Here is a 22,853-nt window from a genome sequence, read left to right on the forward strand (position 1 = left end):
AATCGCCCTGAGAAGTCTTTTGCTCATCAAGGACTGTTTCTGATAAAAAAAAACTTAATGTTTTGTTCTGACGTCTTCTATGCCACACGATACTGGAGGCGTAACAATGCATGGGAAGTGTGCTGGTTGCCGTCTGGAGGAGCGGATTTCACCAATTGACATATTTGTCCCTTTACTGCACCATGTATGTGTTTAAGTTGTAGAAATGTGTACTACAAAATAAAATCTATACCTTTTATATTTTTAACTTAAACCGAAGTTTTTTTCCGTAATTACCGAAGCAGCAAAAACGTTTTAGAAAAAAGCAGAATCACAATCAACAACAATTACTTTCCGAATATCAAAACACGATAAACAACAACAGAACGCACAGAATAAATCATGTATAAAAAATTCTATTCGAAAACGCACAAGGACACGACCTCTGAATATTCATGGAAAGAACCGCGAACTGTTAAGTCCATTATGACATCACAACAGTGGGTTATAGATGATTGTTGCGTCATGGAGCACACTGAAGAAGCGCCTAGCTATGATGACAGTGGGGCAAGGTGACGTAACAAAGTATAAGTTATCGGGTATTGTGTCAACATAGTAACTGATTATCTGGGGCCTGGGCTTAAAGGAACTAAGCTGGATCCCGGTTGTACATAGTTAAAGTTTGGAAACAAACAATTGTTAGGAAGGGGGGAGGGGTCGTCATAAAAACATGACGTCACATTGCACATTTCCATCTCACTTGAAAATTGCGAACAAGCAGTCGCGATGTGGACGTTAGCATCGGTGCAGCATGGATTTATGTAAAACGTAAGTGCTCGGATGATATTTTCACTATATACGGGTAACATACATACAATATCACATAATCTTGACTACATAAGGAATCTACACGTCTACGTCTATCGAAGGATGGGAGACTTGTGTTTGTGGTGCGGATCTTTCAATGAGATTTGGAAAATATATTGTTGGAATCAAAAACTTATGCCAAACTTGAATCCAATTCCTATTTGCTCAAACCAGGTGACGTCATATCGGTTGTGACGTCATTATTTGTTGTCCTTTGCGACGTTGTGGAAGAACCAGTTGACTGAAGTTGACCAGGCGTCGGTGAGAGCTTTGTTGAACTTGTTCCGGAATTGTTGCAGAGCTTTTTCCTCAGTTAGGTGGAGAGCAAGGGTGTCACGAAGATATTCCAGATGTTCCTGAACAAAGTTTTATTGGAATGAAACTTCGAGGTGGGGAGGGGGAGGTGGCAAATAAACTTAAAGATCGGTTTTAGCCTTTTCTCAACCTGTCTGGAATCCTCCTGAATTCAGCACTGAAACGTTTACATTAAAAATCTGCGCCCCAATACATCACAGTGCTGGTGGAATGATTCTATTATGGCGAACATACGTCACCAAATTCCGGTTACGTTGATTACACAAATAATGACTAAATTATCTTGATTAGGCACTCTTTTGTAAAAGACTGACCAATAATGACGTCACCAAAAGGTTGAATTTCCATTTTACCAACTATTAAATTACAGATTTAAAGGTAAGACCGGTGACGTCACCCATACGCACCAGTGACGTAAGTTCTGGAAGTCCGGAGTGGAGCATGAGGGAGAACAGAGTGATGAAGAGGTGTCCTCTCTTCCGGAGGATGCAGAACGCGTGGTCGCACAACTGTCAAGGTTGTATGAAGGTCACTTGTATGTTACATTTGTGTTGTTTTGGAAAAGTTGTTTTTGGGGAAATTAAACGTGGATTTCAACAACCATGAAATTCAATTCATTAATCCGTGACAGCACGGGAACAACCAACCTTTCTGAAATAAAGGAACTCCTTCTTCTCGTTGGTCTTCCCCTTGTTGATGACGTGAACAAAGTCGTGAGCCAATACGAATGGGACACGTTCTCTTTTTATCCCGTATTTAGATTTGAAATTTCCCAGAATGTGACCAAAGTCAATGTGGAAAAGCTGGAGTGAAAATGACACGTCACGTGTTACGCTGATCTCACTAAACTTAATATCCCCACCTGACCCTTCTCCGTCACCATGATATTATCAGAATGTCGGTCACCCACACCCAACACGTATGTAGCAACGCAGTAACCAGCACACGAGTACGTGAAGTTCTCTATCGCTTGATCTTGTCTGAAACGAATCAACGCAATCTAACAACTGACGTGAATATTATCAAGTTGAACTCACTCTGCTTTCGTCGGGTTTTTGCTTTCAATCCACTCAAGTAAAGTCTGGTGTCTAAACGCCGACTGCATTCTCCCCGCCCGAGTTTTCTGGATGTTCGCGATCGTATTCGATTGCGTCACGACCTGACAATAGAAATCATATTGTTGTAAGCATAATATCTTCATTAAGAAGTTTCGTTAAATTAGAATTTCAAAATTTCAACTGATTCTAAGACCGACATACATTTTGTTTCTGCACCAAATCCTATCTTTTTCGAAACAAGTGCGGAGTTCAACAGCGTTAGATTTAAAACCGCCGCCCTGATTAGCTCAACCACTAATTTCAAACCTCAATCATTCCTGATTGGTTGCCGGTTGCCAAGCAACCGTACGGTATCATCCTTAAGTCGAGTCCGTCTGATTTCCACAAAGTGTCCATGATGGAGATGATTTGCAGGGTCAGCATATCCTGTCGGAGGTCTGGGTTCGAATGCAGTTTCTGTTACCTCGAGACACCCCAGGTTGAAATGCAATTGCGGCAAATTTCTCATGTGATATTAGTGAAACTTTTTGTTGCTGGATTGGCGGCAGCCATTTCATTGCTAGGTTTTTGGTAACTTTTACTGCAGCTTAAGTATGACTGTATTAATTAAAATAAGAAACGACAAAACAATAAGGGGTATGGAGTCATATGTTAAGGTGAATTCCTCACGGAGAATTTGTCGTAGGATCGCAGCCAGTTGCACTGTGAGATGATGGTTTGCGACAAACCGCAGTGAACATTAACATATTATCAACTTAGTCGTTACCATCTCCGTTCTTGTAGATCACACTCCTGCTCCTGTTCGTTCCGACTCCAGCTTCCCTGAACACCAACCACAGAGGCCGCATCTTGCTGTTCATCACCTTCATCTTGTCGATTCTACAACAAATATACCTATGACGTCACGCATAGGCGCCTAGTTTTCATTTTTCCAGGGGGGCGGCTATATTACGACGTCATAATTTGTTACTATGGCGTCATCAAGTATCGAAAAACTGTGTTTGAATTTCAATACATGAGGCGTATTAGCCAAAAGGGTCTAGTTGGCATATCATACCGGAGACTGACGTTGCAACAACCGATGTCAGTTACGCAAGCGAAACTAGGTCAACATGTTTTGTGTGCGTCGCGTAAGAAACACATTGTTTTTAGGTCTTTTTTCTTTGGACGTTACGAATGCGACGAGTTACAAGGTGCGGACAGACGCGCGTAATAGCCACTCGTTTTCATTTAAAAAACCTGGGGGGGGCGCAGCCCCCTCTGCCTCTCCCCGGACTAGGCGCCTATGACGTCAAGTATTATTTCTAAATATGAAAAAACAAGTGAGGGGTTCGTGAGCAGGATATCACGGGTTCGAAACACGGCGAGGTTTCAGGCGGCTTACATTGGTTGACCGAGCGTGTATTTCGGTTCCAGGGGATCTTCGAAGTTACTGAGAGCTTCTTTAAACGACTCCTGGCCCGCCGTTTCCTGCAGAGCTTTACGGGCGCGGATTTTGATGTCTTTTTGCGTAAATTCTTTCTTGACCTGTTGAGTGGAGACAAGTTAGTTCTCACAGTAGAATATTGCCGTCGGAATGTGGAATTCGTGTGATTTGTACAAACATGTTTTCGAAACATTTTCTATCCTGTGTTTCGATCCTTAATCCCCTTCAACTTTTTGTTTTGCAATTTTGAATTTGCAGAAACTGAGGATGCCACTGCAGGCGGAATCGATTTTTAATTATCGCAATAAATCAGATGACTTCAATCTGAAACTTATTTTATTTGACCATATGTGAAATACCCAGCAAGCTATTTTGCTACCTAAGGAAACGCTTTTCATTTTAGGTTACGTGGATGTGGTTTGGGTCGCCCTCAAGACAATGAACATTTCCGGGATTATTAATTAATGCTGTAAAAGTTTGTCGGGAAACCCCCAGACGCAAGAATCTCTCACCCTCTCGTTGAGTACCCTCATCTTGTTGAGTGCATCAAATTGTTTGTAGACGATCTTCATATGAGGGATATTTCCGTATAAATAAGCTTCCAGTATGAGGGAAAACCTCAAGTTCACCAAAGTATTTCTAACGTCTTTCCCCTCGTCTATCTCCGCTCTGAAACCACAAATAGTTTGTTTGACTGAAAATCGCCAAAAATAATTTTACTTTGACAAAAAAAAAATTCTTAATTCAAAAACACAGGCACAAAGTTAGGGAAAGTCCCACTTTGGAAGGAGAATTAATGGGGAAGTCCCTGTTTACCTCAGATGCCAAAACAAGAAATGTCCGATCTTCCTGTTCTTCCAAGCTCTCTTGAGTAGAAACCGGACGAGATTGCTGTTCAGGTAGGAGTCGAACTTGAGAACTTGGACCAACTGCATCAGGTATTGCTGTAATTCGTCGTCTCTACGAACAAACATGGTGTGTTTTGACACGGAGTGTGTTGCCATGACAACCACGGTGTGTTTTGACAAGGAGTGTGTTGCCATGGAAACCAAGAAAAAGGTATTTTTAAGAGGTTTTGAAACGTGAGCGATATTTTTTCCACACGGCACTCACCGGAGTTGTTTGAGACAACGAACCGCGAAATTTCGAACTTTTTCATCTGCGAACTGGCAGTCTAACAACTCCATCGCTCGATCCGGTTCCAGAAGCGGCCAAGCCCCCAACATCGCTTGCGCCTGTTACGTCACAAACTCTATAATTATCCACTGACGCTCTTTAACAATAATCGCACACGAAGACACAAAAAATCAGTTGACGAAAGTGTTTGCAAAAAACGAGCAAAGATTAATTTTATATTTAGTGAAGAAAGCATTGCCAGAAACTAAAATATTCCCGTCGAAACATTTTGTGCAAAAACAGATAAAGATCCACTGACCAGGGCCACGTTCTTGAAATTGTTCCACTTGACTGCACACAGCACTTTTGACAAAGCTTCCGGCCAATTTTCCCTGCAATCCAACCTGAGATACCTGAAGGAACACGTGACCAATATAACCATGTATTCGCAACAAAACTAGCTCGAAATTCTAGAGTTTGAAGCAAAATTCTCACCATAAAAGGTTTTTATCGTTATCGAATAAATCGTCAAAACGATCTTTCTTCACGATTTCGCCGAGTTGGGTGAGGTGGGATTTGGACGGACTCGGGTAAATCGAGTTCTGACTCGTTGTTGTTTCGTAGGCCGCTTGTTCAAGAACCTTCAAGAAGTAATCAACTTTATAAACCATGCAAGCACTGCGCGAATAACCCCCAGGGCCTCCTGTAAGCCCAACGTGGATTATTATTTAAATAAAACAACCCAGTTGTAAGGAGCCAACAGCAATAAATCAAAATATATTCCAGTACCACCACATATTACTAAGTTAAGATGGAATCTAAACCACAGTAAGAGTCTTGATTTAAAACACGTGGTGGAAGTCACGGAATTCGACATCAAACCTTTCTTCAACACAATCGTGAAAGTTAACGTTTCCACCACCCACCTTCTCCTGGGACGGATATTCCACCAGGGGATTGTTTCCATACTCGGGGAGTGTGATTTCTATGAACGAGGCTTGTTCCGTGTCCGGGTTCATCATTACGCCACCACGTGGATGAAGATTGTTCGAATCAACGTTCTCAGGCCACGACCAGCAATTCAGTCGGTACTGTGACGTAACAATCAATGTTTCACATATAGTTTTAAGTGAGGGACGCGCAGAAAAGGCACAAATTAAAAAAAATCCAGCAAAACTTCACATATTTTTTTCCAAAAAAATGCTTATCGAGAAGAAGATATTTTATAAAGAAGTGTTTTTTGAAACATCTTCATGGTTTTTTTCCCACCTTGCCAGTTTTAAGATAAGCTTTGAAATCGAACAACATCATATTGACGTAAGCGATAGGGGTCACATTCTGATTCCTGAAGTTTTTCTGGCTGTTGTCCTGAAAATTCATGGGTTTGCGACCTTTCTTTAACTTATTTAACTTATCACATGTACGATTTACGTAAAGTAACCGTTAGCAACGCGAGTTTTACGGATATTTAAGGTTTCCATATTCACCAATGATTAGATCGGCGGCAATCTTAAAGAAAAACGTTTGAAAGTAAATTTATTTTAACACAAGGTTCGACTGAGGTTCACCTTTTTATCTTTCTTAGTTTTTTCTGTCTTGACTTTGGTTCTGGTCGTGCAGATTGTGATGCACAACATGCTGTTACGTGGCAGGTTACATGTATTAATATCGAAGTAACAATTCTCATCCCAGTCAAATTCGCCACCTGCAACGAACTTGTTCTCGTCACCCTGCCTTCCACAAGTATAATGACAACATAGAAATCATATCTCACCGGTTATCTTGGGTTCTTTAGTGTAGACAGTAGGACAAAGTGGTTCCGTGCCATGGTAGAGACCAACGTGAACGACAAGCTTGAAAAAAAGACAAAATTAACGCACGGATATTTGGTGATCACTTCGGAGAGGGGAAGAAATAAGTCATGTGACACAACCCTATAATGTGACGCTAAACAATTTTGTCTTCAACAAGGAAATTTAAAGGTATTAAAAACAATTTAGACATTCAGATTATCCATAGATGACAATTGATGACGAGCAATCCATTGTTGGGCCTTCTAATATCCGGATAATGACTTTTGTCTTGGGTTCTACTTGTTTAAGCCATTTACCTTTCTATTGTTTTCCAACATTTGGCTGACATTTCCAGCTCTTGCCACTTTAACGAAGAACTGCATGTCAAGTTGCCACAAACAACATGTATGTCGTCGTTTGTCGGGTACTGGTGGAGCGTTGCTCGTCTACAAATCAACATTTGTCACATTAAACTGGGTAAACTATTATATATGTATTGTTTTTCATATTTTTTCCACTGAAAATTTCCTTTGAAGTCGTTTCCGCATTATTATTATAAAATGGAAGTCGATCACCAATCTCCCATAAGAAACAACTTTCCAGGGGTAACTTTTGTATTTTTACCATCAACATAATGTGAAATGTGACGATGCAATAACAAACATAGACATCATATACCTGCTGTACTTGGATTCCCGGATGGCACTCGGGAAGTAGCTTTCTCACAGTTCCAACATGAACCATTGTGAGAATTGGTTTTGACGGGCCCGAGGAGTTTAGATTATCCCTCTTGGAAACCATGGACTCGCGGAGACACTACAAATATTAAACCAACAAAACAGTAGCACAGATAATTTGTGATTATCTCTGCTTTCATGGAGCAAATCAAACTTCTTGCCTCCAAATGCACATTTTTGAGTTTGTAATACTTTGTGTACAAATACCAACACTGTACAAAACCTTTGTGTATATGTAGAAAAAGTTTGGGAATCACTTTCTTAGAATTTATCCTTTGGGTTAATTTAAGTATTTGTTGCAGATTACATCTATAATGATAAAGATGAAATGTATTAAAATGTGATTGAAACGTCAAATTTTACCAAACTTTAGTGTTGAATAATAAACTCCCAACACAAATATTACCATAGTTACTGGTGGGAATTTACCTTGAATGTATAAATTTGATGATCACCGACGATGAATTCCTTCCCAACATCTTTCAGCACGTAGTCATCTGGATTGCTCGAGGGAAGATGGACGTTAGATTTTTGCTCCCAAGTTTGTAAAGATTCGCTGGTGAGTTCAAATGTGCTCCATACTGGGTTCACTTTGATCGCATATGAAGTCTGCGATTGAGCAACAAGGCAATATAATTGAAAACACTAGATGTTTTTTTCACACAATTTTAAGTAATTAAGCCTTTAAAAAAAAACATTAAATTAATTTCTACTGGGTTAATTACAGAGATAAATACAAACAAAAAACTGTAGGAAAAAAAAAGGATAGTTGACATAAATTAAACAGATGCGTGAGAGGTTTATTTAAAGTAGAAACTGAAAGCAGTCGAACTATTGTGAAAACAGGATGTGGAATTTTATGAGTTCCTAATAAATTGAAATATGTCAATTAAATTTGCAAAACATTGAATATTTTAAAACTAACACGGAAACCTTATCAAAAAATTGACAAGAAATGCTTTTGTTCAACAACGATTCAAACCAAAACATGTTGATATATTTTTTACGTTATTTGTAATTGTAAGGTTGCTTAGCAGAACTTACGTCAGTATTCTCATATTTAAGCTGGATTATCCCAAAATCTCGCAGGACGTGTGTTTGTTCATTTAGGTGGTGGATAATACTCGGAGGATAATGATTTTCAAGCAGAACCTGAAAATATAAGATTTTCCATCATTAGGAAACCAAAAGAAAAAGTTTCACCACTCAAGAGTATAGTTGAAATTATGAAGATAATAACAGCACACATTTCAACTCTGGGGTTTTTGCACAAATTTTTTGAAGCAGCAAAACATGTTTACTTCCCACCACAGTGGTGTCCAGTTCCACTGAAGGCTGTGCTTATAATTTCCTGCTTCAAACCCACACTGGTCTTAACATAATTCATTGCCACAAACGGAAATAAGCTTACTCAGTGTTTATGCACAACAACTTCTGGACTCTTCCGACCATAAACATTACTATTATATTTATTATGGGTTATTAAATCATGTGTTTTACCTTCCAATGTAAAGAACTTCGTCGAATTGAAACTTTATTTGCTTCATCTCGCATGTCTTTACGGAAAGCTCGTGATTCAGCATCGACATTCAACTCATTTTCATCTGAAACAAAGAGATTAATGATAAGTTTTATAATAGTTTGAACAAAACCATTGTAAATAATAATGGAACTCTGTGGAAGCTAAAGATAAACAAACTAGACAAGGTTACTATAGGTCAAAGTAAGTTTATAAAGCAAACATAGATCAGTTAGTTCTAAGCAACCAGCTATAAGCTTATGGATAAATATGCCATTAATGCCTGATTTTACTTGTGTCAAGTTTGTCTCCATAAAGTGACAACTTTCTGTTGCGAGAAAATGTGCCAAATATTTACCAAACAGTAAAACCCATTTAACGTATTTGTCAATAAATATGCCAGGACTTTCATTTTAAGCTTGCTACACTTGTTATTAAGGTTACAAAGTGAAATCAATTAAAAATACTTTTTTGTAACAATTACTCAAAATAATATGAATAATAAATACAATAAATGCTGTTACTTTTAATCCCTGCAAGTTGATGGATTTCGTGAACAATTCTCTTTTCCTCAATGTTTCCTTGAGATTGGATGAGTTTGAGAACAGGAAGTTCGTGGATCAAATCAAACTATAAAAAAATATTTTACCCCTTAACATAATCTTTGTTGAGGAAGTGCAGAAGATATCTTAAAAAATCATGGTTTCAACCTTTTCGTGAACACAGTACACACCTCACTAAGATGTCTGTCCTCATCCGTTATTTCCTCTTGGCAACCAGTGCTTGTGATGTACACGAAAGTGTAGCTGTCTTGGTTTTGGAGTTGGTTGAACAAAGGATGGTGGATCGCTTCATCCCACAAAAGCTGTGGAAAGCATGAAAATTATGATATTTTTATTGACAACAAAGATAAGTTTTTCAGTGTTTGTTTATGTGGGTAAATATTTGAAACGTTTTTACTTTTCTTCAGTTGAATTTACAGAAAGGTCACAGAAGCATGTTTGCTGAAAGATAAATCAAAATTCAAAGAAATAATCTGATACAAATGTCTGAATGACAGGTCACATGATGAAACATAAATGTAGCTTAAAATTGCACAACAGTGACTCACCACTGTGGTGGGAGGTCAGGCTTTAAATAGAATTAGGAGTAAACATGACTCACATTACTGTTTATGAAAAGCACAGCAAAGTTTAATTCAGCAAACAATATTTGCGTAAATATTAATAAAATATTGTGATCAGGATTTTTCACCGAAAGTCGACTTTTAAGATAATTTCCTTGCCTGCTTTACTCGTTTAATGGTGTCGTTGCGATGCACATCGAGGGGTATGTAGATGCCTGTTGGAAGGAGGAAGTCGACGGTGACGTACGCAGAATCATGGAAACCCCATTCATCATAAATCTCTTCACCTTCGTGTGAATCTTGGTACTGAGCAGGAGGGTACATTTGTCCATACCCAGCCATGACCCCAGTCTACAAACAACAATATACAATAAAACTTACATAATAAGCATGAAGGAGCATATTTTAAATGTGAATGACATACATAATGTATCATAAATACCTAAAAATTGAAGAAAGCTTGGTGTATTTTATGTTTACCTCGCCAGACCAAGCAAGTGCTTTTAATTATTCAACAGGTTTGCGATGACAGATCATGCTAGATGTGGCTGCATGGTAAAACATTCTTCTTTTAAACCACCAAACTTTGTTTCAGCACCTAATAATCTAAAAAAATACAATGCCATATAACCACCCATAAACCTTTAATGATAACTGGTGGTTCCGAGCCTTAGAACTTTAAACATATCACATGTGCAATTTATTATGTTTATACATGTAACAGAACCACAGTTTAAACTTATGTAACACAGCATATCCACAAATAATAAAAAAAAATTAAATATCTAAGAGCTACAAATAAAGTTGCACCGTATACGAAAAGTTGTTGGAGTGATGTAATTGCACTACATCAAAAACTAAGTCACTGTCATGTCAATAATGGGGCAATGGAACATAACATACTTGCTGTAAAACAACGTATCATATCAAATCATGAATGTACCATGCACCTACCACCTATTATGAATAAATATTAGCACTGCACAGCAGGTCACAACTCACAACCAAACCGATTAAACCTTCATCATCGACATATGTTTTTTTAACTCTACTTTGTGTAAAAGACAAACTGCTGATGAAAACTGTGAAAAAAACGTCTGCTCTGCCTACCGTCACGTACGTTTGAAGTCCTCAAGCTGTCTGGCGCAAACAAGTCGACGCAACAAGAGCCAAAACCGCCGTCCCACCGCAGTCAGACCATGAATGAGTTGTTTACGCCATTTCGCCGACTTCCTTGTCCGCACGCTTCACTGAGCAATGACGTCATCCCGCTTAAAGTGCAATCAACACTCGATCGTTGACGGTCCCCGGGATTTGGGCGAGAGTTTAAGATCTGGTAAACACGTTCACCGTTAGGTACGAAATGTTCACAACAACCATCTGTCAGGTTTCACTTACAAAAAAATTGTGAAGCATTTCTTTACCTTGAGCTGGTAAATAACTTGGAATAATGGGTTCAAAAGTTGTGTGAAAATCAAGTTAATTGATATTGACGACAAAAATAATTATGTACAATAGAGTACTACCTATAAAGTGTTAACTTAACTAAATATATACATGTTTCAAAGTGTGCAGTGACATTCAGTTGCCCTTGAGCGGTTTTGATAAGAGGGAAAATGGGGCTTTTTCATGAGTGGTTTCGATGGTGACAAAAATAACAAAACCAATCGCCATACGCTCCAACTTTGAAAGCAGAACAACTTTTTATGCCGTGGTTGACAGATCCGGATTAAGTGATTTGTATTTCTTATTTCTAGACAACAAGTTTTTTGTAAAACTTAGACATAGAAAACTTAAACCTGGCGGGAAACTTTTGAACAAACATTTGATATTATATCCTGACATTGAAAATTACATTAATGTCTGGATTGCATTTTTTGATGGACAAAGCAATACATTGATTATAATGAACTCAACATTTAAAGTTGTTTCAACATTAAAGAAACATGAAAAAGATTTGGTTTGGAAAGAAACGAATTTGAAAAAAACATTTCTCATGCGTCAAATCACGTGACTATTGACACGCATGAACGCATGACTGGTCACAGTGACTGGTTCCTGTCTTGCCAGTGGGGAGAGCAAAGACAAAGTCCACATTTGTTGTGACGTTTTTGTGCAAACTGTTTCAATCGTTTCAAGCAACGTTGTATGAAGGTGTATCAGACAATGTTATATTAGGTTTTGGGAATGTTTTCTGGTTGTTTGCATACCTCAACGGCTGACAGAGAGTACATGGTTGTAACTTGTAACATCAGCCAGCAGCAGGTTTTGTCGTGAAGCGATTGTGTCATTTGGTGTAGCATGCAGTTTGGTAAATCGGATTTTGTTAAAAACGTGATGCAGGCTAGTGCTTTGTTTAAAGCAGGTGTTAATTGTGTAACAGATTCAAAATTTATATTTTTTCGGGATATTCGATTACGAGCGTTTCTCGCATCAGTATTTTTTTGCGCGTAAAATATTCACAAATATGCGTGCAACATTTTCTTTCATTCTGGATGGTGTAAAGCTTTCGCACATATGTTGTATGATCAGTATTAACCTGAAGTGTTCAGGATTCCATGCAACCCACTTGGCTCGCTGAGGGTAGAGAAAAGTTTGGGTCACTTTGTGAATTTGATAACAACAAAATACCATTATAACTTGTAACTAAAGCTGGATAAGTTTATCTAGTACGTCACACGTAAATGTGGTCAAGATTTTGTGGTTGAACTGTATCTTTTTCCTGCTTCAGCGGCACGCTCCGTTAATTACTGTAAGACAACTTATTAGGTAGAATGGCAATTCCAGTCCAGCTCATGTTCATCGCTCCAAGCGCCATTCTGATGTTCACGGTCATTGGTATGAGTCTGCTAGACCACTTGTACGACGTGGATCTTTCGAAACAAATGAAACCGGAGGATGGAACCTTGTGGTTGTGTTTCCTGATCTTTGTGTTAATCGCATGCATTTGGCGAAGTTTCCAGGCAAGAAAATTGGACAAAGTCGGCAAAATAACCAGCATTGACGTTGAGTTCGTGGCTGTTCACAATGCATTCTCATTCGTCCACCTCGCCTCAATTTTCGGGGAGTTTATGATGAGCGAAGATTTGAATAAAAATGCCCTGATAATTTGTCGGCTTAATGTCATCGGCGACTGGAGTCTGCTTCTTTTTCTCGGTTGGACGGTTATTTGGGGAAGACACGTCAGAAGAGGATGGTATGATTTCTATGTTTTAATTATAGACACAGCTCAAACATTTCCCTGTTGTTGCCGCTGTCCCGAACAATTGATTTCGTTAAGTTTAAAGCCACGAGTAGTTGTTTGACGTTAAAATGGCGTGAACTGTATAAAATACCGGTAAAGTACCGCAATACGTTTGTTTTCGTCTGTATAGGCGTCTACCCTACTGCCTGCTAAACTTTTATCGCACTTAAGTTTATTAAACATTGCAATGTGTTGTTTTCAGGGATCTTGAACACAACCTATTAATCTTCTCCGCTTCACTTATTGGTTATCTGTCGATCACAATCCACCACACCTCGTTCTATTTCGTCCTTGGCGTTGCAGTCACCCTCAGCTGTATAGCATTGTATGAAACTTACAAGATCCATTACTACAGGAACAACGTCAAGCAGATGTTTTACTGTATACTGATATTCACAAGTTGTTTTTACGTGCTTCGATTAATGGCCTATGTGTTTCGTGGTCAAGGTTGGTACCTTGCCTATGCGTATGTTGTTCTGTTTGCTCTCATGTCTTCCCTCACTAACCGCTTGTACGTGCAAATCCTCAAGGAGGTAAATGAACACAAACACTGACATTTCGGCTGCTGCAACAGACTCTGTTTGTAACAAGTAATTTGCCACCGCCAACAATAAGTAAAGATCGGAAGAAAGTAAAATGTTTTCCATGCATTGAATTTCTAAGTTTCCTTGTTTTCTGTCATTTTTATACGCAGTATTTTCTATGGGGTTATGTTGCTATGGTGAAATAAACTTCTTTGCTAATAAGTTTACTTATGGCCGCAAAATGTGTGCGTAAAATCGGAAAGTAGCTGATGGCAATGGTGCCAAATTCAAAAGATTAAAGAACCACTGTGTATAGTACCCTTAATGATATTTGGACCAGTCTACGTAAAATTTGAATTTTCATCAACAAAAACGTACGGATTTTAACAAATATATGTAGTTAGATAGAAATCTTACTTGTTACCGGATACCATTTAAACTAGCTTGCGGTCGTTAAAAAATGTTCATGAGTGCAAGTTTTAACGCTTTGATATCCGAAAAGTGATGAGATTTTTGTATTTTGAACACACAAAATAAACATCGATCGTAGAATTTTGAAGAAATTGTTTCAAATTTTAATTAAAAATGCGTAGAAACGTTGAATACTTACGTGGCGCAGACTTGACTTTTGCTGGCTACGTGTTCACTCATTTTTAATTCGTACCACTACAGACTGACAACGCGTAACTCTGACGTTTACTTGAATTGCAGCCGGCAGCCTGAGTCAGATACATTTTAGCGTTTTGTTATTTGTAGTATTCTTAGACATGATATACCAACCTACTTTTCGATATACCGTATTTCGAAGTTAGTAAAAAAATTTTTTTTTAAAGAAATATCACCAATATAATTAGCAATGGTTCTCTTGGAGAATGATGCCTTTCTCACCGAACTGACAACTCTTTACCAAAAGTGTCGAACATCTGGGACTGTTTATGTCACAATGAAGAAGTATGATGGGCGGACAAAACCAAAACCACGTAAAAATCCTTCCAAACAGAAATCTCAACCCCAAGTCCCTGTGGAAGGACTTTGTTTAATTCGAGCAACAAACGGAAAAAAGAAGCTTAGCACGGTCGTTAATTCAAAGGATATAAACAGGTTTCAAATGGCCTACACAAGTGTTCTGCGAGCTAATTTGGATGGACTTAAAAAACATGGCAAGAAGAAGTCGAAACCAACAAACAAAGCAGCTCAACAATAGAAACCTTAAATGCAGTTGAATTGTTTTGTTGTTTTTCCCCATTTTGTGTGTCACAATGTTTGGCGAAATGGCAAAGTATGTGAGTAGTTTTTATGTGATAACAATAACCATTTGGTTAAGGCAGAGAGTCTTGAGAAATTGTCAACTACACACTGCCAGGTCAAATATAATCCTCTCCATATTACCAACATGCCAATGTTTAGTGTTTGTGCAATGTTAGCAAAGTTACAGTTTGGTCTGTGTTTATTTATTATCAAATTGTGTTTGTTTTCCGGGACTTTGTTTATTGCAAGAAATGGTGATTGGATCTTGCAGAATATTTTGTTTGTGGTGTTTTTGTGAGAACATGATTCTTTTTGTATTTTAGATTTAAGTGACAGGAAATGTGGTTTCTGTATTTTTTATCATGGCTGTCACTTGGCCTACAGATACTTTTTATCACCCTTGCAATTGGTGAGTGGGTTAATGTCTATGTGTAACCAGTAACATGTGATGTAGTATTAATCACGTTGTTTTGCAATCTTAAATTGATATTCCCGTTTCCTTGCGGCGGTTGAATGTGTGTCTATTACCTTGTTCAATTCATTCACAGCTGCTGCTTTGTACTACCTTGCTGAACTAATAGAGGAGTACACTGTTATGACAAAAAAAGTTTTGCATTTCATGTTGATAGTAAGTATGGTTTAACTGTGTAATTTATGTTTCAATTTTATTTGAAATTACTTCAGGTATGAACTGCTGTAAGTAGGCTATTTATAGAATTAATGCAAGATGCCTTTCACACTTCCAAAATGTTATGTCCATGGCAAAGGCCTGGGTTACAATGGTGTTATCAGCAGATAGGTTCAAGTGTTTCAAACATTGTATGTTTATTATCAGTGGAAAGCCAGGAACGACTGCAGTGTTTTAAACATTGATAAAAACTTTCATTTTGTTTCAACCAACTAGAAAATTTATCCATTTGTGTTTTAGACATCCTGTGTTATCTACATGGGCCTATGGATTTTTGAAGGATTTCCATTTATTCTGATTGCAGTTGGTCTTTTTTCTAATCTTGTAGAGTTTGGATTGTTACGGAGATTTCCATTTATTGAGTTGACATCACCAAATTTTATCCTCACTGTAGGTGGGTAATATTCACATGAATAATTATAATATTATCTCGTTTCTGCCAACATTCCACAACTACCACTTTTATCTTGTACCTGCTCATTAACATTTTCAAAACTGTGTGTTCCATTACACATCTTGATAACTGTTGTGTAAACGACCACATAATATAACAGTGCATTGGTTGCATTAAACCTTCTACAAAGTTATCAATGTGTTAAAATTATGGTTTACTTTTCAGTTTTGGTTTTTGTAAATCACTACTTTGCCTTCAAATACTTCAGCGATGTTTACCACAACTTCTCGGAGGTATTTTACACTCAATTTCACCCCAGTTACTTTAACCAATGTTTAATATGTTATGGTTTCCAGGTATTGGCATTCTTCACTCTCTGCTTGTGGATAATACCGTTTACATTTTTTATTTCATTGTCAGCAAGTGACAATGTCCTCCCATCAACCATGCAACCTCTGCTCACTCCAAGCGAAGGTTTGACATCTGATGTTGTTTAAAATCCTTTAAACAAGTAATTAATCATACTGACTCGCAGCTGAGTTATTGTGCAAAATAAGCTTTAATTAGTATTTACTGTGAAATATTGTGAATTTAACACCTGACCTAATTTGTGAATTGTTCACCCCACTTTAGTGGTCGCACGAGGATCGTATGAACCAACTGAATTATTTTTCAGACGTTGTTTCGCACTACATGAGCAAGGGGAAGAAAAAGCGATCTGTGCTGTTGACCATATTTGAAGGAGTCAAGGAAACTGTTTTCCCATCTAGATCAAAACGATTTTGATGTCCTACAAACATTCTTGCAGTTCAAAACACGCAGCTTACGCTCAAGTGCATCCGGATAGGAAATTTTTGTGTTGTTAACACTTTGTATTTTAAACAGACTCCAAACTAAATATTTAAAAGACTAAATGCAAGTCGAGCAAAAAATAGTTCCATTCTTTATTTTATGACTGAGCAAATCTCCTGAAGTAGAGTTAAAAGCATTGCACTGCTTGTAACTTACGATCAACACAATGTTGAACTGTTGGTTGTTATTTTTAAGTTATTTTGATGCTGCTGTCATGGTTGGCTGACGTCGTCTGGGTTGGGGCAATAATTTTGGTGTTATAACCAAGTATGAAAAGAGAATGAAATAAGGTTTTTGTGCATTTACAGTTCCCTAATATATGCTTTGTTTTTCTTTTGCAACTTGTCATCAAAGTAGTGAATGCAAATCCCAGATCAGCAAAGGTTTCAATTATGTTCCTGAACTTTTTTCTGTCAGTCTTAAACAAATCAAAAGCAAGGTAGGACAAATAGGTTCAAAAAACGGCAGCATTTCATGGGAGTTTTTGTCACATGCCAACACCAGGTGGGGGTAGAGGAGCTTGTTTTAAACGTTGCCTTTTTCCAGCTTGTCCAGTTCGATAATTCATTTCATACAGAGTTTCAACAATAACAGGTAGGATTCCACCGTTTGGATTTGCAATGCTTTGAACTCCCTCTGACAGCACAATCTGCATTGTAATAGAATACCCATCTGTTTATTATGTAACCATGACAACACCAGATAATATCAATCTTTATAATTTTCATTGTAGATCTTTACAAAACAAACCCACTTAACAAAGTAATGGATGCTTGCTACTTAACTAATGAACACCAATCTAACAGTGATATAATTGCATCAATATTACCTTAAAGTATAAATAATAACAATGCTAGCAATGAGGTAATAAAAGGTTAAGAATGCCACTTGGTTTGACAGTTTGTGCCAGAATAATTTAACCAATGGTAGAATCTACTATTTCAACAACTTCTTAATGGAACCATTGAATAATATTTACCTGGACAATATCACCCTGATCAGGGTAGGGGTTTTCCCTCGAACCAGCCATGAAGCCCAGAATAATTGCCTTCTCAGGTCGGGATAATCTGTTGGCGGATTTGAACATTTCCTGGGCTTGAAACATTTGTTCTCTCTGGAATATGAGTTTGTGTTAAGTTAATATAATACGCCTGGGGAACTTCAAAACACTCCACGAGATCACAAACAACATAAAATACTTTAATTGCAAACAATTATGTTTTTATGCAAACTTTTTACCGTTAGGGTAAGTCCCTTCTTGGGTGCCGGAGGATTTAATTGTTGAGGTTGTTGTTGAGTTGGAAGTTTCATGTAAACAGTAGGAGGTTGTTGAGGTCTTGGATGATGGGAAGATTGTCGTTGTTGCACCTGTGGCTGATGTCCCATATGGGGTTGGTAAAAGTGTTGAACAGTTGGATTTGTGTGTGTCTGTTGTTGTTGTTGAATATTCCGTTGAGGTGAAATCTGGTAAAATATATTATTGTAAAATAGAATGCACTTTATTGAACAGTTATGATGTCTGATAAACACAAAATGAATTACCAGTAGTCGTTGTGGGCTTTGTATCACTGTGGAAGCCTGCCTTTGTGATGTCATAATGTATGTTGTTGGAACAACCATCCTTGGGCTGGTTTGTAGATGGTTAGGTGTGGTTGGTAACTGTGGAGGTGTTGGTAGCTGAATGGATGATGTGGGTTTCTTTTGTTGAGAACCAGTTGGTTGAGAACCAGTAAGTGGAACACCAGTTTGTGGAACACCAGTTCGTGGAACACCAGTTGGTTGAACACCAGTTCGTGGAACACCAGTAAGTGGAACACCAGTTCGTGGAACACCAGTTGGTTGAACACCAGTTCGTGGAACACTAGAAGGCGGAAGATGCATCTGAGCTTGCTGGGCTGAAGCAGTTGATTGATGTTGTGGTTGGTGTCGTTGTGCTGGGCTGGTAAGTGGAGGTTGGTAGGCCAAGTATGTCACTGGTGGTGTTGTTTGATGCAAGGATGGTGGTTCTATAAAACAATTTAAAATTCAAGGAACTTTGGATGATCTGGGATCACACATTAAAAGCTCAGATGTATTAAAAAACTATGATGGTCAGTAGCACGTATGTCAGCAGAATATATTGTACATAATATTTGCAGCTGGTAGTTGAACTTACCAATATGTTTAACTGGTGGAGTTGTAGGCGTGGTGGATGGTGTGGAGAAAATGGTGGGTGATGTAATCCTTATATTACATAAAAACGTTATTTAGACATTTTTACTCCCTTAAAGTATGGTTACATGATATTCACTAGCGGGAATCAAACAGTGATAAACACTACAAAAAAACAATGATCAACACAGAGTACTGAACAAAACACTAACATTGGTTTTTTTGGTGACAGTTTTTCCTCCTGACTGATATTTGCGGAAGTACCAGAAGTTTGTGGGGAAGTCAGATCGCTGTCACTAGAGGTCGTCTTGTTACGATCAAAGTACAAGGTTTTCGCAGGTGCTAAATTTGAAAAGAAACAATAAATGTGGAACACGAAGCCACCAAGTGTGTAAAACTGAATTTTATCTTACTTGTGATTTCTATTTGTTCGGCTTCGCTTTCTGATGATTCGTCATGCTCCATCGATTCTGTTGTGGTTCGTCGGTTTGTAAAACTATGTGGAGTTGAACTTGACGAAGCTTCCTGGCTACTAGCATCCTCAGTGTCTTCCTCCATTGATTGTGATGTCATAACCGAAGGAAGTCCAGCAGCATATTCAGGAGTTTTATCGTGCTTAAATAAAAGTTGGCAAAATTAAAAAAAACGCCATTGTAAAATTTAAAAAAACAAAAAACACCAAATGAGATTTTACAGGGAAAAACTTTCATTATTGCCCAAGTTCTTGACCTTAGTTTTGTTTTTTAACAAAAATGAAATAAATAATAATTGTGGATGTTCAAAATAAAATACCCCAACTTCTTCTTCGTCTTCCTGGGTTTGAGATGCTACGAGACTCTCTTGTTGTTGAAGTTGTTTCTTCCTCCTCTTGCTGTCACGAACTCCGATCCCACTTCCACCAATCGGTTGCTCGGAAATATCAAGAAGTTTCGTTCCTCCAGCCTAGAATAAGCAACAATGTGATTGTAATTGCACAAAAGCCTGCACACTGCCAGTGGAACATGCATCCAAATGTTTCAAACACTACTATGCTGTCTTTAACTGGTAACATATAAGCTTCATCTTTCCATAAAAAACTTGTTCAAAAGAAAAGAAAAAACACACAATGTTGTAGGTGGTAATTTCATATGTAGGCGCCTAACTCAATGATGTTTATAATTTAATCATGGTCAATTTAGTGGTGGGATTCAGCCGGTTCACACCAGTTCACGCGAACTTGCTCCTGGAATTTAATGACCTACGCGAACCGGTTGTTAACAACCGTATGTGTAGGCCTATGTTTCACTTCGTGCACTGTATTCCTGCGGTTACAGTGACATGCTGCTAGTGACAGAACCGGTTGCAAAAATACTTGAATCCCACCACTGGGGCACTTCAATGCTTGCGTTTATTGTACATCTACAAAGTATTTATTTTTTGCACAAAATACAAATAAATTGATTTGAAACATACTTGGAAGTTGGCCACCAGACCCAGAAAAACATCAAGTACTCAAAACACCCCGAACACACCTGCTGTCTTGCTGGTACGCGTGAAACACTTCGATTAACTGCTGGACCTGAAGGTGTTGATGTCCCTCGAAAGCTGTCAAGTCTGTTCGGAGGACCTCGAGATGGAATTCTCTTGAGAGGAGTGACATCAGATGATCGACGTGTCATGTCTCTGTGTTTGACTGGAACACTCTTCCCAGCACCACCAAGCCCACCTTTCTTCATGTGACTAACTGCTTCATTTGCTGTAAACATTAAAAAACATTGAAACACGGCACATAATAACATCAATTTGTGTGCCCAATGTGCCTGATTAAAAGTAACAAGATGTTTTGTTGATAATCGTGACAGGAAGAACTCACATTTATGCATGAGGTCAGCTCTTAAAGCAGCAGATTTAGGTTTTCTCTTCAGAGCAAAGTGTCTGCTGACAGGAGGCAGGTTTCCAACCAGACTTTGTAACGATGTTTTGTTCACAAGTTGGCATTCCAGTGGCAGACTGGAATAAGGATCCGCTTCCTTCACTGCAATATATGCGTGAAAATGTTACTTAGAACAAACTATCAGCTTCATGGCAGTTATGTAAAATTTTTTATTTTCAAAAAGTAGCAAAAAAGGTATTATTTTTATATATATTGAACATTTTAAAAAAGGGAAATACGGGATTAAAACAAGGTATTTGGAAAACATGGAGTTTTAAATGTAGTGCATGTAACAGAATTGTAACAAAAAGTATCAGAGAGCTTTAAAAACAATTCTCAGAATTAAATAATTTAACAAAATATGATTACGAAATACTTCCGTTTACCTTTGTCTGACAGTTGTTGCACAACATTGTTAGCGATGGGACTCGGTCGAAGATTCAGGTTTAGGTTGAAAGTGGTCGGGTAAGTCCTCACCATGTTAGCAACCAAACGAACCCACATGTCTGGATCCTCCAACGCAACCTCAATAATTCCCTCAATCATATGTTGCATCTAATTTGCAGAAAAGAATCTTTCACCAACTCACAAACATATCTTGCTTCCATTTTCATGAAATTATCAAATTATGTTTATTTTTCAACCGTCTGCAGAGTATGGCAGCTGCATGCGCAAGATTTTCTTCAACTTTTTTTGTTTGCACGCCAAATTTTCCTGACTACACATAAAACAATTAACAGAGGGACATTTTATTGTTTTTGTTGCACGCGGGCTTAGGGGTCGCGCACCCGAAAAGATTTAGTCTTGCACGCCCGAGATCTTGTCGGGAACTGCCATATTCTGCAGACTGGCTACAATGTAAATGAACTATACAAGCAAAAGTTAAATGGAATGAACACCAATAAAACCTTAGTGAGAAATAAACCAAGTTTTACATGAAATTATAAACCAAAGCACCGAAGAAGAAGGTTGCCAAGTAGTTTGATGTAACAGATGGAATTTACCTCTTCAATACTTCTTCTTGGCAGATGAAGAATACCCAGAAGAAGTTTAACTTTGACTGTAGTCGTGAGAACAGGAAAGCATCTGTATATGTTGTCAATTGTGTCTGTCTTTATGATTCCACTTATACTGGACGGAATCCATAATTCTTCAGAAGATCCAAGCTTGTTGTGAAGCCACAAGGCTGTGTCACTTTCCCTTACATGGGCCATCTCATATAACAAATTGCTTTAGGAAAATCCTGCAAACCACAAATATAATTCTTTGCAAAATATAGTAATTACTGAATTTGGTTCGATAATTTTTCATAGCAATTTGCAAGTCCATGGAACAACCTCATGGGTCAAGGTTTTCGTCTTGTTGTTTCCACATGAAATTACCACAATATCACAATCACGGTTTATCCATTTTTCGAATTTCTTTGTTATAGCTATAAAAACTTTGCAAATTAATATCGCCACCAATAGAAGCGCATTTTCCTTACAGTCACGTTGCTTTTTGTAGTGAAACTTTTTAACCTTTCCCCAAAAACAAAACTCGCAAATGACAGCGACACCCAGCGTCGTGTCATGTTCCAATATCATAGAAATGTTAAACAAATTAAATGCAAAACAAGCTGAGGCCCGTTGTATTTAATGGACGGTTAGTATTTTAACTAAACATTATTTTTCTGTTACTTTTGGCAAATGTTAGGTATCTACAGAAAGACAGTCCCACATCAACCATAGACTCGCAAAATGCGCTCGGCAAATCGCAGAAAGGGGAAACCACTCTGTGTACGGGGCTAGCTGCTTCAAAATTTACAATTTACTGTGAAAAACTGGCCTGAATTTCAACTCGAATGATTCTTCTAACTTTAATTTCGTGATGTTGGTTGGTTTAAATCTGTTCTCTGGTTCGTC

The 22,853-nt window shown here is 38.1% G+C and overlaps 5 protein-coding genes across 5 annotated transcripts; 3 read left to right on the forward strand and 2 right to left on the reverse strand.

The window, feature by feature from the left end:
* Nucleotides 1–220: 220 nt before the first annotated feature.
* LOC145902317 (phosphatidylinositol 4,5-bisphosphate 3-kinase catalytic subunit beta isoform-like) lies at nt 221–11,123 on the reverse strand. Its single transcript, XM_082990248.1, has 27 exons — nt 11,047–11,123; nt 10,417–10,542; nt 10,096–10,287; nt 9,544–9,675; nt 9,335–9,440; nt 8,792–8,895; nt 8,336–8,443; nt 7,721–7,900; nt 7,233–7,370; nt 6,872–7,000; nt 6,536–6,614; nt 6,330–6,466; nt 6,031–6,129; nt 5,688–5,852; nt 5,257–5,402; nt 5,081–5,174; nt 4,759–4,880; nt 4,462–4,605; nt 4,158–4,314; nt 3,604–3,746; nt 2,986–3,098; nt 2,526–2,656; nt 2,199–2,320; nt 2,024–2,141; nt 1,809–1,964; nt 1,569–1,670; nt 221–1,202 (listed from the first exon to the last, which is right to left on the reverse strand). The coding sequence occupies exons 3-27, from the start codon at nt 10,276–10,278 to the stop codon at nt 1,047–1,049; spliced, it is 3,264 nt and encodes a 1,087-aa protein (XP_082846374.1). The 5' UTR covers nt 10,279–10,287; nt 10,417–10,542; nt 11,047–11,123; the 3' UTR covers nt 221–1,046.
* A 959-nt stretch (nt 11,124–12,082) lies between these two features.
* Nucleotides 12,083–13,921, forward strand: LOC145902335 (uncharacterized). The gene is made up of 2 exons (XM_082990267.1): nt 12,083–13,132; nt 13,383–13,921. The coding sequence occupies exons 1-2, from the start codon at nt 12,711–12,713 to the stop codon at nt 13,732–13,734; spliced, it is 774 nt and encodes a 257-aa protein (XP_082846393.1). The 5' UTR covers nt 12,083–12,710; the 3' UTR covers nt 13,735–13,921.
* A 619-nt stretch (nt 13,922–14,540) lies between these two features.
* LOC145902345 (signal recognition particle 14 kDa protein-like) lies at nt 14,541–15,276 on the forward strand. The gene has a single exon (XM_082990277.1). The coding sequence runs from the start codon at nt 14,561–14,563 to the stop codon at nt 14,906–14,908; it is 348 nt and encodes a 115-aa protein (XP_082846403.1). The 5' UTR covers nt 14,541–14,560; the 3' UTR covers nt 14,909–15,276.
* Nucleotides 15,225–16,851, forward strand: LOC145902338 (protein TEX261-like). Its single transcript, XM_082990271.1, has 6 exons — nt 15,225–15,361; nt 15,501–15,580; nt 15,881–16,034; nt 16,260–16,327; nt 16,391–16,508; nt 16,711–16,851. The coding sequence occupies exons 1-6, from the start codon at nt 15,292–15,294 to the stop codon at nt 16,818–16,820; spliced, it is 600 nt and encodes a 199-aa protein (XP_082846397.1). The 5' UTR covers nt 15,225–15,291; the 3' UTR covers nt 16,821–16,851.
* Nucleotides 16,852–17,373: 522 nt separating this feature from the next.
* On the reverse strand, nt 17,374–22,187 carry LOC145902324 (negative elongation factor A-like). Its single transcript, XM_082990256.1, has 12 exons — nt 21,954–22,187; nt 21,336–21,504; nt 20,890–21,051; nt 20,549–20,772; nt 19,830–19,979; nt 19,451–19,652; nt 19,250–19,379; nt 19,042–19,109; nt 18,429–18,892; nt 18,126–18,350; nt 17,866–18,000; nt 17,374–17,535 (listed from the first exon to the last, which is right to left on the reverse strand). The coding sequence occupies exons 1-12, from the start codon at nt 22,161–22,163 to the stop codon at nt 17,374–17,376; spliced, it is 2,301 nt and encodes a 766-aa protein (XP_082846382.1). The 5' UTR covers nt 22,164–22,187.
* Nucleotides 22,188–22,853: the final 666 nt, after the last annotated feature.

This window comes from Ascidia mentula, chromosome 5 (genome assembly GCF_947561715.1).
Source record: "Ascidia mentula chromosome 5, kaAscMent1.1, whole genome shotgun sequence".
Taxonomy (NCBI): Eukaryota; Metazoa; Chordata; class Ascidiacea; order Phlebobranchia; family Ascidiidae; genus Ascidia; species Ascidia mentula.